The 17,625-nt window shown below is 44.1% G+C and overlaps 1 protein-coding gene across 3 annotated transcripts in view; it reads left to right on the top strand.

The window, feature by feature from the left end:
• The first annotated feature begins 9,110 nt into the window (after positions 1-9,110).
• The window catches only part of Edrf1 (erythroid differentiation regulatory factor 1), a 35,616-nt gene continuing 27,101 nt past the window's right edge, over positions 9,111-17,625 (top strand). For 2 of the 3 annotated variants that reach the window (XM_029479448.2, XM_021166785.2), the window contains exons 1-6: positions 9,111-9,349; positions 10,322-10,530; positions 12,133-12,199; positions 12,744-12,869; positions 15,113-15,237; positions 15,458-15,614. In XM_029479448.2, coding sequence (XP_029335308.1) covers positions 9,239-9,349; positions 10,322-10,530; positions 12,133-12,199; positions 12,744-12,869; positions 15,113-15,237; positions 15,458-15,614 — 795 coding nt within the window. In that variant the 5' untranslated portion in view covers positions 9,111-9,238. Of the gene's footprint in view, positions 9,350-10,321; positions 10,531-12,132; positions 12,200-12,743; positions 12,870-15,112; positions 15,238-15,457; positions 15,678-17,625 lie in introns of all 3 variants that reach the window. The other variant, XM_021166784.2, reaches the window with a different exon arrangement.

The raw sequence follows: 17,625 nt of genomic DNA, 5'->3' as shown, positions 1-17,625 counted from the left end.
CCCAGTGTAGGGATGTGGGGCTGCTTAGTACTGTCTGCAGCAGCTAACTATGGTTTGCCTGGTGCTCTAGCAGAGGCGTGGCTTTGCCAGCTGCAGCTAGTTTCTGCGATTGTGTGACATTTGGAATTCTGGGAACTTTTCAGAGGGCCCTGAGAAGCGGTGCTTGTTGGTTGTTGCTCATTCAGTGAGATTGGTTGTGGTTTATTAGTAGTCATGCGCAAAGAAGAAATAAGAAGAAAGAAATCAGATTCAGGGATCTCTCTCTCTCTCCCTCCCTCCCCTCTATCCTTCTTTATTTCCTATTCAGTGATAGGGGTGAAACCTTGGGGATAAAGACTGGGAAACAAGAGGAAGCCACAAAGTAGCAAAGACCAGTGTTTTAGTCAGGGTTTCTATTCCTGCACAAACATTATGACCAAGAAGCAGGTTGGGGAGGAAAGGGTTTATTCAGCTTACACTTCCATACTGCTGTTCACCACCAAAGGAAGTCAGGACTAGAACTCAAGCAGGGCAGGGAGCAGGAGCTGATGCAGAGGCCATGGAGGGATGTTCCTTACTGGATTGCTTCCCCTGGCTTGCTCAGTCTGCTCTCTTATAGAACCAAGACTACCAGCCCAGAGATGGTTCCACCCACAAGGGGCCTTTCCCCCTTGATCACTAATTGAGAAAATGCCTTACAGCTGGATCTCGTGGAGGCATCTCCCCATCTGAAGCTCCTTTCTCTGTGATAACTCCAGCCTGTGTCAAGTTGACACCCAAAACCAGTCAGTACAACCAACAACAAGCAAAGAAACAAGAAAGAAATTAGATTTAGAGTCTTCCCTCTCTCCTCTATCTTTCTTTCTCTCTCTTCTATCTAGAGATAGGGTGAAGAGGTGGATAAAGGGTGGGAAAAAGAAGAAGCAACAAAGTATCAAGCCAGCTGCAGTCCTCCTATAAGAAGCTATATCTGGGGCTGGGTGGCTAAATGGGTAGGAGCAGTTGCTGTGCAAGCACCAAGGACCTGGGTTCAAACCTCAAGCATGCAGAGCTTGCAAACATGCAGAGGTGTGGCTGCACCTATGCCTGTAGCCCCAGCAATGCTGGGGGACAGAGGAAGACAGACCACTGAGCTCACTGGATGCCAGCCTAACTCCAGACTCACTGAGAGACCCTCTCTCAAGAGAATAAAGTAGAGAACAACAGATCAGAACACACGATGTCCTCCTCGGGGCTCCACAAATATACATAGTTATTCCCCACGCTGCTCCTGAGAGACAGAGACAGAGTGAGACATACAGAGACAGAGAGAGACATAGACAAACAGTGAGAGAAACACAGAGAGAGTCAGAGAGAGAGAGAGAGAGAGAGAGAGAGAGAGAGTTAGTGGAGACAGCTTGCCCTTACAAACACTTGTCTGTATTCTGAAAGCCCATGCTGAAAAAAATCCAAGTTCATGGATGTCTAGAAAAGAAATCCCTTCCTGTGTGAGGGCCAGGGGGAGGAGGTTTCCAAATGCTCTGATTAAATGTTATTAATTTTAGAATAGAAATTAAATAATTATCATTTCATAAATAAGGCATCAGGCAGTTGTGACCAAAGCCATCTTGCCATTGTATCAGTGAACTGTGCATCCAATCTTTTATTGTGCTTCAAAATTGTCTACTCTCGTCAAATTAAAGCGTGAAGCAAAATATACCTCATTAACTTGCTAATTGTTCTTGACTTAAAGATAGCATTTAATTGCATCTAAAATAGTCTTCCTAAAGCCAGGCATGATGATGCATGCCTATAAATCCAGTACATGGCAGGCAGATGCGGGGGGGGGGGGGGGGAGGAATTCAAGGTAACCCTTGGCTATCCAGAAAGTGTAAGGCTAGCTTGGGCTACATGAGACCATGTCTTGAATATCCCAAACAAATCAAATAAATGATCTAAATAAAATAAAATAAATAGATAAAAGCACTAGCTTATAAACTTTTAAAATCACACATCATTAAACATGTGTGATGTGTGTGTTGACTACATTATATGCATGTATGTGCGCATGAGTACGTGAGTCTGTGCATGCATGCAGGGGACACAGGAGAATGCTGGGTGCCCTGTTCTGTCATTTTCTGCCTTATTCCTTTGAGACAAGATCTTTCATCAAATTCTGAGCTAGCTTGGTGGTCAGCAAGCCTTGATCCTGCTGTCTTTGTTCTCCACAACACTCTGGTTCCGGTTGAGCACATACCCAGCCTGACTTTTTATGGAGGTATTGAGACCAGAACCTAGGTCCTCATGTTCCCACACCAGGTGACCCATCTCTCCAGGCCCAGTTGTTTATTTTTAAATGATTTTAGATGGCTGCTCCTTTTAATCCATCTTAAAGGATACTCAGAGCTCCTTAAAAGAATTAGTTGGCCTTGGGCCTTACTGTATTAGTCTGCACGTTCTGTTGTAGCCACAAACCACACGAGGTTTTAAACTGAGGCTTGGCTGCCTACGTATCCATATCCTTGAGAAGCCAGTAGTCCTTCTCATGGATCAGTCACACGGGACTGAGGACTAAGTTAGTCGCTTGTTTCCCCATACAACTTGTTTTGTCATACATCCAGAAGAAAGGCTGCCAGACTGTTGTCATAGAACAAACTTAAAACCAGGATGAGTCACAGGAAGGGGGAAGACCTGCTGGCTGGCTGGCTGGCTGGCTGGCTGGCTGGCTGGCTTTGAAGAGAGAGTCTTGCAAGCAGATATGAGGTAAACAGGTGGGTTGACAGCTTATGTATCACTTATGTATCAAAGGACACATTAAAGTATGAATAGATTTTTCCCCCCAACACTGCCAGTATGACAGAGGGATCTACAGCCAGGCTGCCCCCTTGACCATGTGGACCTCTTCTCTTAGCATGCAGTCTACCTAAGTCAGAGCTGCTGTGTGCTGGGAGCACCCACTGTCACTAAGGATGCAATTTGAACTCTTGTTTGTCTTCATCTTTTATTTCCTTTTTTTCTTTTTTTTTTCTTATACAAGTGTGTGTGATATGTGCCTGTTCACATATGTGTGGACACATGTGTGCATGTACATATGCACATGTGTGTGCGTACACGTGGATGTCCAAGGCTGGCAATCATGTGTCTCCCTTGATTGCTCTTTACCTTACACATTGGCTCAGGGTCTCTCCCTGTACTGGGAGCTTGGCATTTTGCCTAGCCTCACTAGGCAGCTCCCTCAAAGGATTCCATTTCGTCTCCTTACACAGAGCAGCTCAGCCACCTGGCTTTTGTGTGGGCTCTGTGTCTCTGAACTCAGGTCCTCACACTCGCATAGCAAAGCCCTGAATAAATAATAAGTCATGGACTTATCTTGAGTAACATACTCATCGAACGTTGCAAAGATTTCCAAATGTCTGTCTTCAGAAAAGCTCCCTCAGTAGGCTGAAATTCTTTTGAAAACCAATCATTGCTCGAGCGTCACTTCTATCTTGAATGGACAGACATAGTCTGTTGGGGGAAAACTTTCTCCAAGTCGCTTCCTAATGACACCTACTTGTCACCACGTGGAACACTGACCAAAAAAAAAAAACAAAAAAAACAAAAAAAACAAAAAAAAAAAACAAAAAACACCTCACTCTCAAGCTTGACAACTCTTATCGGTGGTTTGTCACTGAGGACCTGTGACCTTTGCGTGTAATACGAGCTGCTTCAAGGTCATTCTTTACCCCATTACACACCAGCAAAGAAGATCTCTAAAAAGCATTGGTTTTGTCATTGAGTTTAACCTTGCTAGTGCCATCCGACAGATTTCACTTTGTGACAGTGCTGTGTAGTGGTCACTGACAACCAGTGTCCTGCCTTAGAGGAGAAGCCTTGTTCTTCCCTACCTCACTAATGCAACAGCTGGTCATGTGATCTTTGTTGTTGTTGTTGTTGTTGTTAAAACAAAGCAAATGGCAGGAGTGCTTGCCACTGACCAAAGGCTTAAGGACTAGCAGCCTGGGTCCTGGATACTGATGACATGGACTCATGGAACTCAAATGCAGCACTGGGTGTACTTACAATAAATATTTGGTATATTCTCACTCTACAAATGTTTTCAGTGTTCATCTGAAATTTTGTTTTGACTTACTGTCCTATTTGTTGCCTAGCAACCAACCCTCCTATGCATTAAGCACTACTTTCATTGCATATGGAGTCTCTGCCTGGTATGCCACTGACCAGGGCCCGAGCAAGGGCACACATTTAGCGTATTTCTTTTTGTAAGACGCTGTGGTTCTTCCTGCAATCCCGGGAACTGCCTCTGGAGGTCACTGTCCTAAATTGTGGTTTATAGGCCAATGTGTTCTAGGATTAGCAGTCTGAAGAAAAATGTAGAGTTCTTGGGCTAACCCAGAGATATTGGTTTCAAAACTGACGGTGGTTTGATAGTCTGCTGTTATGCCAGCTATTATGAAACAAACTGAGGTTCTAGCTGGGCACAGTGGCCCAGCACTGGAAAGGCTGACACAAGAGGATTGTGAGTTCCATGCCAGCATAGGCTGTGTAAGGAAACCCCAAGAAAGAACAAAAAACAATGAAACTCTACTGGCCTGTATTAGTAGTTTACACCTGAGTAGGAGACCTGAGCACTTGTCCAGCTTTGCTTCTAGTGAAGACTGCACATCTCTCAGTGATGCAATTCTGTTTGTTCTCTGGACCACGCCACTCTCTTTAAAGAAGGAAGAGGTGGGTTCTGATCATCTCAAATCCACCTTCCAGCTTTGAGCACAATCATGAGTCAGCAGCTCATGGCTTCCCGGGTTCAGCAAGCAGAGAGTGAGGTTGGCTACATGTAAGACCCGAGGTAAGCGAGACCCACATTCCAAAACACTACCAAGGGTAAACAGCCTCCAAGGCCAGCATCCTCTGCTAGAGGAGTTGCACAGCAACTCCAAGGGCACTGGATTCCCCCATTAGACTCATCAGCACCCCAAACTGCTCTCATCCCTCACACAGTTCTCTATAAAGGCTTTATAGAGGATTTCTAACTCTGTTTCAAAAAGTATTGGACAAGCATGAGTCAGCTCATGGCAATTCTTCCAATTATGAGAGCACCCTGCAGGCACTGTGGCATCTCGGCAATGCACCTTTGATTTGAAGGGACCTAGGATCCACAGGGTTATCACAGAGCAGGGCCTATTTTGAGGATGGGGCACTAATGAGGAGACTGAGAGAACCACAGAGAACCTCAAGAGCCTGGAGCCTCAGCCTGAAGGAAGGAGGGCAGAGGGAAAGCCGTCCTGAGAAGCCTCTCTAGGCCGCCCTGAGGCTGGGGCATAACAACAGCAATGAGGACTGAGGGTGACTGTCCTGAGATGTGAGCCTTGAAATAGCAGCAGGTATCAGGATAAAAGGTTAACTTCCAAATTAAATGAATAAACTACCAGTCTTTTTAAAAAAATAAAGACAATGAAAAGCCAAAAGTTTACTTCTAAAATAATTTAGTGTTGTCTTTGCTACAATACTTCTCTGGAGGGCTGGAGAGATGGCTCAGTGGTTAGGAGCACTGACTGTTCTTCCAGAGGTCCTGAGTTCAATTTCCAGCAACCACATGGTGGCTCACAACCACCTGTAATGGGAATCTGATGTCCACTTCTGGTGTGCCTGAAGACAGCGACAGTATACTCAAATATATAAAATAAATAAATAAATCTTTAAAAAAAACAGTGAGTAGCAAACTTCTTATACTATCTGAATAGTGCCTCATGTTCAATGGGAGTCTGGAGAGATGGTTCAGTGGTTAGGAGCACTTGTTGCTCTTAAGATAGACTTAGGTTCAATTCCCAGCACCCACATGACTGCCCACAGCCATCTGTAAGTCCAGTTCCAGGGGATGTGACACCCACTTCTGTCCTCTCAGAGCACCAGGCACGCACATGGTGCACATACATACATACAAATAAAACACTAACACACATTTAAAAAAAAATCTAAAAAAAGAAAACATAGTGTTTAATGGAATACATTTGAAGGTACATTTTTTCCAAAACAATATAAAAATACTACATGCTACAAATAACTAAATACATATTTTAAAAATAATGGTCTCACTATGTATCTCTGGCCAACCCAGAAATCACTACATATCAGAGGTCGGCCTGCCTCTGCTTCCAGAGTGCTGGAATTAAAAGTGTGTGTCACCACACCTGCTAACGAAATCAGTTTATTACTGCCTAGCATCTCCCTGAGAGACTCCTGCACGGTGAGGGACATTTTGCAAACTACGAAGCTCTAGCCTGCAAACCGTTTCAGAACGGCACAAGCCATGCACCAAGATTAACTTCAATAATTGATGCTACACTACATTGAGCTACCTTATAAGACATTTTTAGCCTGGATTTTGAGTATTAAAATATTTTTGAGTGAACATTGTTTTTTTGTGTTTCCAACGTTTTGAAAGCATTTTAAAATTGACAGTACCAGTCAATTTCCCCTACATTGCCTAAGGGCTTAAACAGCTCTGTTTGCAGGTGCAGAGCCTGCTGCTGGTGAAACGGCTGATCAGACAGAACACAGGCCTTTGAGTCCAAAGGTGGCAAGGGAGGCAGATCCAAACGTTGTTTTCTCGTGTGTGACAAACATAGGATAAAGCTGTACAAGTATAAGGGACCAAAGTGGGGTGTGTGTGAAGAAAACGTGGGGCGTATCAGAAAGGACTTATTAGAGTGACCTGAGCGGAATCTACAAGATGCGCAGGAGTAAGCTAGGGAACTCAGAGAAGGCACTCTAAGCAGAAGAAAAGCATCCGTAACTTAGAGCTGTGGTGGCACACAGTAAGTTAGCCATCCACTCCACATGTGTATCCTAAGCAAAGAGGCCATGAGGCTCTGAGACAGGAAACACGAGAGCTCAAAGCCAACGCGACTGTCTAGGGAGGCATGTGTGACAAAGACCGTCTCAAGGAGACGTATGTTAGGCAAATTCTGGCAGCCGTTCTCGCCCTAACGTTTGAATGATGGGAGGAGTGACCTGTTTCCTCACAACACTGGATTTCAATCACTTACATTAGAGGCAGCGATGATAACTTTTAGAAGCCTGCAGCATGTGTTTGATTATGGGGGAAAGGCTCTTAGAGCTGGAGGAATGTATAAACTTTATGTAATCCAGATGTGCCTGGTTTCTCCAGGCCTCAGGGATCACTCTCCACTCCCAACTAAATTAGTCCCTGCCTGTGTGTGGCTTCTTGAAACCCAGCCCCTGGCCAGACCTTCCTCCATAAGTCCGGGGGCGGGGGGGGGGGGGGGGGGGGCGTGATTGCCTTGCCGGAGCCCTGAGCTTGGTGTTGTCAGACTCCTTTTCTGTATACCGAGCTCTCAGTCCTGCTTCCTTCATTTCTCCTTTTTGTAGGGTATTAGTAGCACATTTTCCTAGTAAGCATCATTAAAAAGGGTCCACATGTTAACGTCTCAAGGAAATATGTGCAATATTGAGTCCTGAAGAAAAAAAAAAAAAAACCCACTGCTATACTACCTCAGTAAATTCTTACTGATATACCATTATTAATAAATGACAAAACTGTAAGGTTATCAGAACCTAACTTATATTTGTAGAAGTATTAATAAAGTTAAGTATAAAACAAGAAAGAAAAATAGAAAAATGTTAAAGACTAAATGTAAATCACTTCTTTCTTACATGGATCTGTTCATTTAGAGACACAAAACAACCAGAGATTTCCATTTCAGAAACAGATGGATTTTCAAATTGGGACCATATTACTTTTTAAATATTTGCTTATCATTTAACATATTATGATGTGCAATTTAATTTTTAAAAATATTCCTGTAAAGTGAGTTAATGGATATACAGGGTTTATTTTTAAGTACTCAAAGTTTAATCTTTTTGTGTTAGCTACCTAGATCTCTGTATTATTATTGTGTGTGTGTTCATGCCACAGGACATGTGACAGCCAGAGGGGAGCTTTCCAGAGTCAGTTCTCTCCTTCTACAGGGGGGTCCAGGGATGACACAAGCTTTTATGTGACAAGCCTGCTAGCCTCTGATGTAATAAACAACGAAAAGAGCAAAACAAACAAACAAAAACTGGCTCTAAATACAGAGTAGTTTTTTAAAAAAAAATCACAAAACATGCTTTAAAGTAAGTATCTGCAAAATATGCACCAAAAAGTTAATTCATAAAAATGTCTTGTTTTGCAAGAAAACAATTTGCAGACTGCATCTGCTTTCTCCAAGAACTCCTAAAGTTTTTCAGTTACTGGGTTTTTAGAGCCTAAGGAGAGAGCTCAGCCATTAGGAGCACTTTCTGCTCTTGCAGAGGACACAGCTTAGCACCCACAGCCCACAACTCCCAACTGCGTGTAACTCCCGTTCCAGGAGATCTGACGCCCTCTTCTGGTTTCTGCGGGCACTGCATGCACACACGCAGTCAAAGCACTCAAAACACATTAACCCCCCCCCCCCAAGCATAATACCTCGACATAAAACAAAACCTTTTACCTCAAATATATTTTTTATGAGGAATGTAGCAGTTTGTCTGTTATTGGGTGTAGGGTGGAAATGTAGCTCCGTGTGCTTGCCTAGCCTACACGAAGCCCTGGGTTCCATCCTCAGGCAGGCAGAAAGAAACCCCAGCCCTCGGGAGTTGGAGGCAGAGTGCCAAGTTCAAGGTCACTCTCGGCTACTCTGCGAGTTCCAAACCAGCCAGGGCTGCATGGGGCGCTGCCTAGAAACCGATTAAACAGACTGATGGTTTCTCTCTCCTTGCTTCAGCCCCACTGATCTGAAGGCGCTGAGACCCACGGAGGTCCCCGCGCGTGTGCAACTCGGAGAAGCCCCAAGAGAGCGGCCGCCTGCGAGGGTCTTGACGCCACCGGCTTTGACTACGCGAGCACCCAAGGCGGCACCGCCCCACCCCAGCCACCCCGACTTTGACTCAAGTCTCATTAACTGTTTGCCAACAAAGACCGGCCACGAGCGAGGGGGAGGAGCCCGGGAGGCGTGTATCGCGAGAAGTGTCCGCCCCAATGGTGTGACAGGCGCCGGCGTGCGGCAGCTCCTGCCGGGACCGCGAAGGAGGAGCCAGAGCCGGAGGACGGGCTGGACCTTTGGGTGAATCTCGCGAGATTTCATCGCGCTACCTCGAGCTCTTCCTGGCAGCCGCCGGAAGTGCGAGCCGCTGAGCGTCCGAGTCGCTCGCTCTGAGGTTCTCCTGCGACTCTGGGCCCGCGTTCCTGTCGCCGACTCCAGGGCTCGCGCGTCTGGTCGCCTCCCCAGGGTCGGAAATGATGGGGGACCCCAAGGAAGCAGGAGCCGAGGCTTCTCCTTCAGGGGCGGCCGCCCGTGGAGGGCTCAGCCTCCTGTCCCAGGCGGACTCCGAGGAGCCTTCTGCACAGGTGAGAGGCGGTGACGGCGGCGGCGGCGGAGCGCGACCTGCAGGGGCTTGGGGGGATTTGCGGGCCTGGGAGGGGGGACGTGGGGCTTCTGGAACTTTCTTCCACGCCTCCTTGGCACCTCTAGTACGGAATGAATCACCAGGCGAGCCTGTCGTCGGGTGTGCAGGCAGGCGTTTGCTTGCAATGCGCAACACCCCTGGCTTCGCACTCGGCGCCAATGGACGGGCTATAGAATGTGTGTGTGTCACAGCCCGCCGAAGGCAGGCAGAGGAGAGAGGGACGGTGCCAGGGAGGGCACAGAGAATTTGCAACGCCTGGAAGGGTTCTCGGAGAGTCGAACAGCGGGTCCAGACTTTGAGCATGCCCGGGTGGGTGTAGGGTCAGCTATGGAGCTGATGTAGAATGGGATGGGATGAGCTTACACATCAGTCGCTGTGTGTTTGGTAAAATAAACACGTCCTGCAAATGACGTTTGTCATTGACTTATGCTACTTAAAAATATTCCATTAGAACCGTACAGAGAAGTCTTGCTTGTTTCGCATGCGGTTGACAGGACACAGTTGAGGCACTTAGTTTCTGAGTCTACATTTTTCTGTGACTCATCGGGTTGAGTCTTGACTGGTGTGGAACTGGTTATGCAGACCAGTCAAGCTGGACGTAGACCTTGCACTGGCCCGTGTGCCTCTGCCTCCAGAGTGCTTGAAGCTTGTGTTTGCAACTACTGTGCCCAGATTTTTAAAAAGCAGGTTGGTTGGCCCCTGTCCACTTCTTGATTGATCCTTTTTTTTTTTTAAGTTTCGTGAAAAACAGCTAAGTAAGCGTAATTTAAGCTTGTTTATTAAGTGTTAGAGCTGACACGCGGCTGAGGCTCCTTGTGAGTCCTGATTTGGTGGGTTCTTAATTCGTTTTTATGAAGGTGAGATTGACATTCCTGGCAGTGTTCATTAAAGCTTCATTCCATATGTTATTTAGGGATCGGCCTTATTTCTCGGAGGCAATGAAGTGAAAAGCCGAGCTGTGGTAAAATACTCTGCTGCCCCTCCTCGAACAGCGTTTGCACGTCTTGAAGAAAAAACAGACTTGAAACTCCCACCTGCCAACTGGTTACGAGAGAGTGCCAAGCTAGGGCCAGCAGGAACCACCATTCTTGGCAATAGTAAGAAAAGCAAGCCGTTTTCAAGGTAAATTTTAATCGCTGGCATTTCTTTCCCTCCCTCTCAACCCCTGCTCGAAGCTCTGAAAGCTGCTTCGCAGTTCAGTTGGAGATGCATGTTCACTTGCTCAGATATTTTTAGTAAAAGAATATAGTTGTCATCCAAAGTCCATGGTACAGTAAGAAGATTTCAGAGGTACATGCTTTCTTCAAGTCTGCAGCATGCCACGAGAACGTGTACATGTTGACAGCTAATCAGCTGTTTTAGCCTTTTGTGTCTGCTTTGATATGTGCAAATAGGGTGGTATGTGAGGGGCAAGACTTAAGCTGCTGCTCGGCTTGCCCTTTGGAGTGTTTATTAAATGATGACGGAGTATTTGAAAAAGCCTGAGGTTTAGAACCCCAAGTGCTGGGTAACCTACACCCTTGACCCACCTGGAAATTCTACTGGTGGTTTTTAGAGTTGAGAGTGTTTGGGAGTCTTATGCTGTGTCTATATTCTTGTAGGCTGTTTTAACTGTATTTTCTTTTTCCTCCCCTGAATGATTGGACTTAAAACATTTTTATATAACTTATATAAAACTTTATAAAACACAGAAAGAGCCACAAATGCATTAATACCCTGAGCTAGTAGTTTAGAGATTATCCTAGTGCCTCAAAAGGTAATAGCTTTGCTTACAAGTTGATTGTTTGTAGCATTTTTGATACTGTGAAAAGTCTGAAAATGACCGTATATTTCTACTATTTTAAAAATGGCTTAATTATATTAAATGTGGTGAGTTGGTTTCAGTAGTTATGTTGATTATATACTGTGCTAGATTTTTTCTTTTTTTTTTTTTTTAATATTTATGTATTATATCTAAGTACACTGTAGCTGTCTTCAGACACACCAGAAGAGGGCATCAGATCTCATTACAGATGGCTGTGAGCTATCATGTGGTTGCTGGGATTTGAACTCAGGATCTTTGGAAGAGAGCAGTCAGTGCTCTTAGCCATTGAGCCATCTCTCCAGCCCTAAGATAGACACTATTAACTGTTTGCACATGAGAAATGAAGGCTAACCTACTTCCCCAGAGCAGATAGAAATCATACACGCATATGTAGTCCTAATTAAATGTCCTGACTCTGCCACCTACTAATGGGAACATGGTGACATCAGTTGCTTTTCAACCTTATAGATTGCATAGATGAACTTGGTGACTTGAAGTGAGTTAGGTGTTTACCAGTTTTTCATTTTCTCTTTAAGCTGAGTTGATTTTAGGTACAATTTTTTTTTCTTTTATTGATGTTATATCTTTATATGTTATATCCATACATGTTAACATATTTTTCTCATTTTGTTTTTCTTCATATGTGGAAATAAAATCTTGAACTGTTTTACATCAGAGAGGTTAAGGGTTTATGCTCACACTAACTGCTTTTTGCAGTTCTTACTGTTTCACTAAGTTGAAGATGCATTTTAAAGATGTGCCTCATTTTCTGTGTACCTAAGAAGGAATGAGAAGTTGGCAGCCAGATGGCAGTGGACTTCTTGATTTACAAATGTGAGGTGTGCATGTCCTAGAAGCAGTCGAACTTTTTACTCTGTTCAGTCTTCCACCTGTGGCCTCTTCTTTCCTTCCTTCCGTAGTTTCGGCATGGCGTATGACTTCATTGACTCCGTGGGAAATGATGTGGATGTCGTCTCCGACTCAGAAGTGAGTGCTTTCACGGTGACTTTGGGACATGCAGTGCCGCAGGGAGGGGAGGGCGTTAGACCATGTTATGCTTTACAGTCTTGCTTTCAGCAATGGAATAAGGCAAAGCTATGTAATTATTCAATACCTATGTTTGCTTAAAAATACTTTTTATCTCCCTTAAGAGGAGAATACAATTCCAAAACAGTGGGACTAATAAAAAATATGAATACTGTTGGATGTATTTTAACAGTAATAATTGAATGTTTGGAGTTATTCTGTGTCTATTACCATTTGAGAATTTAAAATGATATCCTAGTAGCTGTTGTCCTCCATTCATCCCTATAAAAAAGGAATTCTACTGTAATAGAATATGTAATAGTGTTGGGCTGCACTTACACTGACAGTATAACTCAGAGTTTAAAGCTCTGTCCTCTATATGATTATTATTACGGAAAGTCTAGTTTGTGTAACCTTAAATAAGACTCATTAAACTTCAGATTGAATGAAGTTAAAATCCATAAATTCTGGGTCATACTAATGGGGCCTCTCTAACTTTCTTAAGAACATAAAAAAGCTCCTGAAGATTCCCTACAGCAAGTCCCACGTGAGCATGGCTGTGCACCGCATAGGAAGGACCCTCTTACTAGATGAGCTGGACATTCAAGAACTCTTTATGAGGTCATCTCAGGTAACTAATTCACGCAAAAATCATTTAGAAAAGCACTCTCTTAATAGTTAAGGAGCTATGAAAGTATGGTTTTGTTTTAAGGAAATGCCAGAGTCCGGCTAAGAGCACTTGCTGGGCAAGCACAAGGACCTGAGTCAGATTCCTAGACCTTGTCTAAAAAGCAAGAGCAGAGTCATGCAGGCCTGGAGCCCCATTACTGTGGGGAGCTGGAGATAGGATGGCTGGGGCTTGCTAGCTTGACCGGAACTGGATCAGGAATGACAAAAAACAACCTTGGGGTACAGCGAGATAGATGGTGATAGAGCAGCACACCTGACAACCTCATCTGACATCCAAAACAGTCCTGCACGCCTGCGCATCAAACACAGGCATATGTACATATTCATACTTACACAGTTTTTTTAAATGCCAAATTGGAATTGTAGCTGAGTACTTTAGCAATAAAGAAATGAGCTGTTTGATCAGAGACTTAAAAATAGTGAAAAGCGTGCCGGGCGTGGTGGTGCAGCACTCGGGAGGCAGAGGCAGGCAGATTTCTGAGTTCGAGGCCAGCCTGGTCTACAGAGTGAGTTCCAGGACAGCCAGGGCTACACAGAGAAACCCTGTCTCGAAAAACCAAAAAAAAAACAAGAAAAGCTTTGTTAAAGACAAAGCATCTGGTCACGGTTGGTGGAATGCAGCCAGCCTCAGGCTGAGGAGACAGAAGCCAGTGTGAGTCTCTGAGTTCAAGGCCAGTCTGCTGTAGGTAGAGAGTTCTAGGACAGCTGGGGCTATATAGAGAGTCTTTAAAGGGGGGTGAGGGGGGAGAGAAAAGAACAGAGAAGAAACTTCGTATTATTTTTAGGTGCATGATGTACACATCTGTGAACCACATGCATGCCTAATACCTAGGGGGGCCAGAAGAGGGTGCTGGATCATACAGATATTTGTGAGCTACCACTGGGGTACTGGGAACCAAACCCAGGTCCTCTGGAAGATCAGTCAGTGCTCTAAACCATTGAGCCATCTCTCTAGGCCCATTTTTTTTTTAAGCTGAATTTAAAACCAGGATTCTGTCTTAAAAAGGATGAAGTCAGTTTTTAAAAGAAAGGATTGTTAAATCTGTGGGATTAAAGGAACTAATTGTTTTTGAAAATTCTTTTAATGGCTATTATAGACATATTTTGGAAACATGGCTGGCCGAAATGTAAACCATGTTAAAGAGCTGTTCCTATGAGTATAACTAATTATACGAGTTGATGTCTAGCTTCTCGGGCTGCTGGTCAGTAGATGTTTTCCCCCAGGTGATAAGGATAGTGGTGACTTCTCTAGGCCTACTTGATGGTCATGCTTGCCTTCCTGGGCTGCTGACAGGTACTTGATGGTGCTGCCTGTCTGTACTACCTTTTCCATATTCCTACGCAGTGCTGTTTTTGCTTGAACCTGTGTTCATGCATGATAGACAAGTGTTCTGCCACTGAACTGTACCCATGAACACCTCTTTCCCCATACAGGGTCTTGCTAATTGCCCAGGCTGGCCTCTAACTCACATTGTAGTTCACCCAGGTCTTAAACTTGTAATTAACCTGCTTCAGCTTCCAGGTAGCTGGGATGACAGACCTGCCTACCAGTCCTAACTTCTCCAATGCTTGGATAACAAAAAATAAGTTACAGGTGATTAATTTGATAATATAGTTTCTCTTTAGAAAGCAACACAGTGTAGTTTGTGTGTTCCTGTACTTGGTCAGGTCTTAGGGTGTGACCGTGAACAAGTCACAGCCCTCGCTCCTTAGTTCAGTTTGATCGTTGAGACACACATTAAAGTGTTCGTCCTATAAGTGCATGCTCATGAAACAATCTGTAGAAATTAAAGAATATCTGCTTTTAGCTGAGAGCATTGGGTGAGTGAGAATCGGTGTCTTGTCACAGAGAAGAAACATCCAGCAGAACAACATGAGGGACGTGAGTGTTACTCTGTGTGGGTGCAGACGTTCCACCCTGTCACAGCGTAGCTCCTTAGAGCCAGGGTGAGACTCTGCTTCCCTCATGATGACCATAAAGCAGAGGGAGAGAAAAGGGGCAGGAAGGCAGGATCCTTTCAAGGCCCCACCTCCAGAGACCTAGCTTCCTTCCTCTAAGCTCTGCCTTCTAGAGGTTCCTCCGTATCCTAGAAACACCATTGGCTGTGGGCTGAGCTTTCAACACAGTGTCCAGTATTCATCACATGTGTGCATATTTGTTCGGTAATGTCTCATGTTATTCAGACTGGTGATTGGACATGGTTGAAAGAGTTCTATCAAAGGCTGATCGATCAGAAGTGGCAGAGGAAGAAGAAAAGCAAGGAGCACTGGTATCAGAAGGCTATTCTTTCCAAGTTCTTGTACTACAGGTATTTGACTACTGCTTATCTTTATCTTAAGAAAAATCAGATTCTGTCCTAAAATTTACATTTCCAACAGGGTAAAATTAGCAGTTGAAGTTTTGCTTTGTTAACACTTAATACGTTTCTTATAGACAATATGCATGTTTGATTATAGAATCTGTTTTATACAGACGGGTAGACTGTAGTATAATGTGTCATGTTTTCCTCTCTGTTTCCGACTGACTAGCATCAATGGTGATGGAGCTGCTCAGCCTGTCCCGTCTCCTGCAGAACAACAAGAGTCTTCTAGTTCTCAGCAGACACATGAGTCTGGAGGGGCTGCCTGGCCTGCTCCCTTTGAAATGCCCGCTTCAGTGTCTGAAGACCCCAGTGCTTCCAGTCAGGTTTGTGAGTCCTTGGATTCCGATTCTGTGAACTCAAGAAAGCAGAGCTGTACTAAAAACCAGGTGATGAAGAAGGATGGGGAGTATTTACTCAGGCGCATCTCAGAATTAGAAACAAAAAATGCATTTAGTTCTCCACAGTAGAATATCCAGGAGTTAACATGAATGGTTAGATTAAAATTTTGTATTAAATAACACAAAATATTTTAAAGTAGTCAACTGATTTTTTTTTTCTCTTAAAATTGAGTACTACTGAATGTAAAGTGTATTTTTAACTCTAGATATGCACTAAGTGCCTGTCATGCATTGAGTGATAGGTGTGCCTGTAATTTAGGTTTTTCCTCCTGGAAAATAGATTTGGCCCCACATTAACATATAAAGATTTTAAAATATTTTTATTTTATATCTATGGGTATTTTGCCTGCATGCACAGATCTATGCCAAATGCATGTCTGATATGATAGATCTCCTGAAACTAGAGTTCCAGGCAGTCGTGAGTTCCCATGTGGGGTTCTGGGAATTGAACCAGGGTCCTCTAGAGTAGCAGGAAAGTGTTCTTGTCTGCTTAGCCATCCCTCTTAAGTCTATATGACAAAAGAATAGACTGTTGTTTATTTATGTTTATTTTATGTATATGGGTGTTTGCCTGCCTGTATCTCTGAGTAGTACCGTGTGCATGTCTGGTGCCTACTGAGGTCACAAAAGAGTATTCAGTCTCCTGGAGCTAGCGTTAACTGACACTTGGGAGCTGCCGTGCTCATCCTGGAAACTGAACCAGCGTTCTCTGGAAGAGAGCCAGTGTTCTTAGCCATCTCTTCAGCCCCTAGTTACTTTTTAACTTACTCTGTCTTCCGTAGGATGAAATAACACTGTAGATGCTAATTTGTGGCATTTCTGTTTTTAAGAAAATACACTAAAATGAATCAAAAGAAATAAAAGTAAACCTTTTTTACCAAAACCAGGCACTATTGTGAATGCTAACAGGAGCCTGATACAGCTGTCTCCTGAGAGGCTGTGCCAGTGCCTGACAAATACAGAAGTGGATGCTCACAGTCGTCCGTTGGACTGAGCACTGGGTCCCCAATGGAGGAGCTAGAGAAAGGACCCAAGGAGCTGAAGGGGTCTGCAGTCCCATAGGAGGAACAACAATATGAACCAACCAGTCCCCTCAGAGCTCCCAGGGACTAAACCACTAACCAAAGAGTACACATGGAGGGACTCATAGCTCCAACCACAGATGTGCCTTGTGGGACATCAATGAGAGGAGAGGCCCTTGGTCTTGTGAAGTCTCAATGCCCCAGTGTAGGGGAATGCCAGGATAGGGAAGCAGGAGTGAGTGGGCTAGTGAGCAAAGGGGACAGGAGATGGGATGGGGGGTTTTCGGAGGGGAAATGAGGAAAGGGGATAACATTTGAAATGTAAATAAAGAAAATATCTAATAAAGCATTTTTTCAAAGGGGGAAAAAAGTAAACCTTTTAACTTGGTAAATTCGGTTTTTTTGTCTCGCTGTATATTTTCATGGACTGAACATGAATTCAGTCAGATTGGTTAAGTCTTTACACATAACAGACTTGTAAAAAACTAACACATTTAACTTGCTTTTATAAAATAAAAAAAGACTAACTTGATTTTAATTTTAGAGATTTTAAAGTAGAGAAGGCATTCCATTAAAAGTACGTATATAAATTTGACGTGTTTGGTTTTTCCCCAAAGAGAAAACATAAAAGGATGGAGGTGCTTATTATGCAAGCCACTTAGTGGTCACAGGAAGCAGTAGAGGTGTATCATTTTGTATTCATTACTTTATGTGTTTTATTGCATGTGGCTGTCTGTAACCAGAGGATTCTTAGAACTCACATGGAGGGACTCATAGCTAGAACAGTGGCGGGGTAGGTAAGCTCACACTGCTCTTGAAGGTCTGCATTCCAAGCCATCACCCACGTTGGGCAGCTCACAACTGCTTTAACTCCAGCTCCAGGGGAGCCTTTGTCTTCCTCTAAGTCAATAGAC

This window comes from Mus caroli, unplaced genomic scaffold, assembly GCF_978045245.1.
Source record: "Mus caroli unplaced genomic scaffold, Mus_caroli_1 scaffold_8, whole genome shotgun sequence".
Lineage (NCBI taxonomy): Eukaryota > Metazoa > Chordata > Mammalia > Rodentia > Muridae > Mus > Mus caroli.
This window is presented reverse-complemented; position numbering and strand designations above follow the sequence as displayed.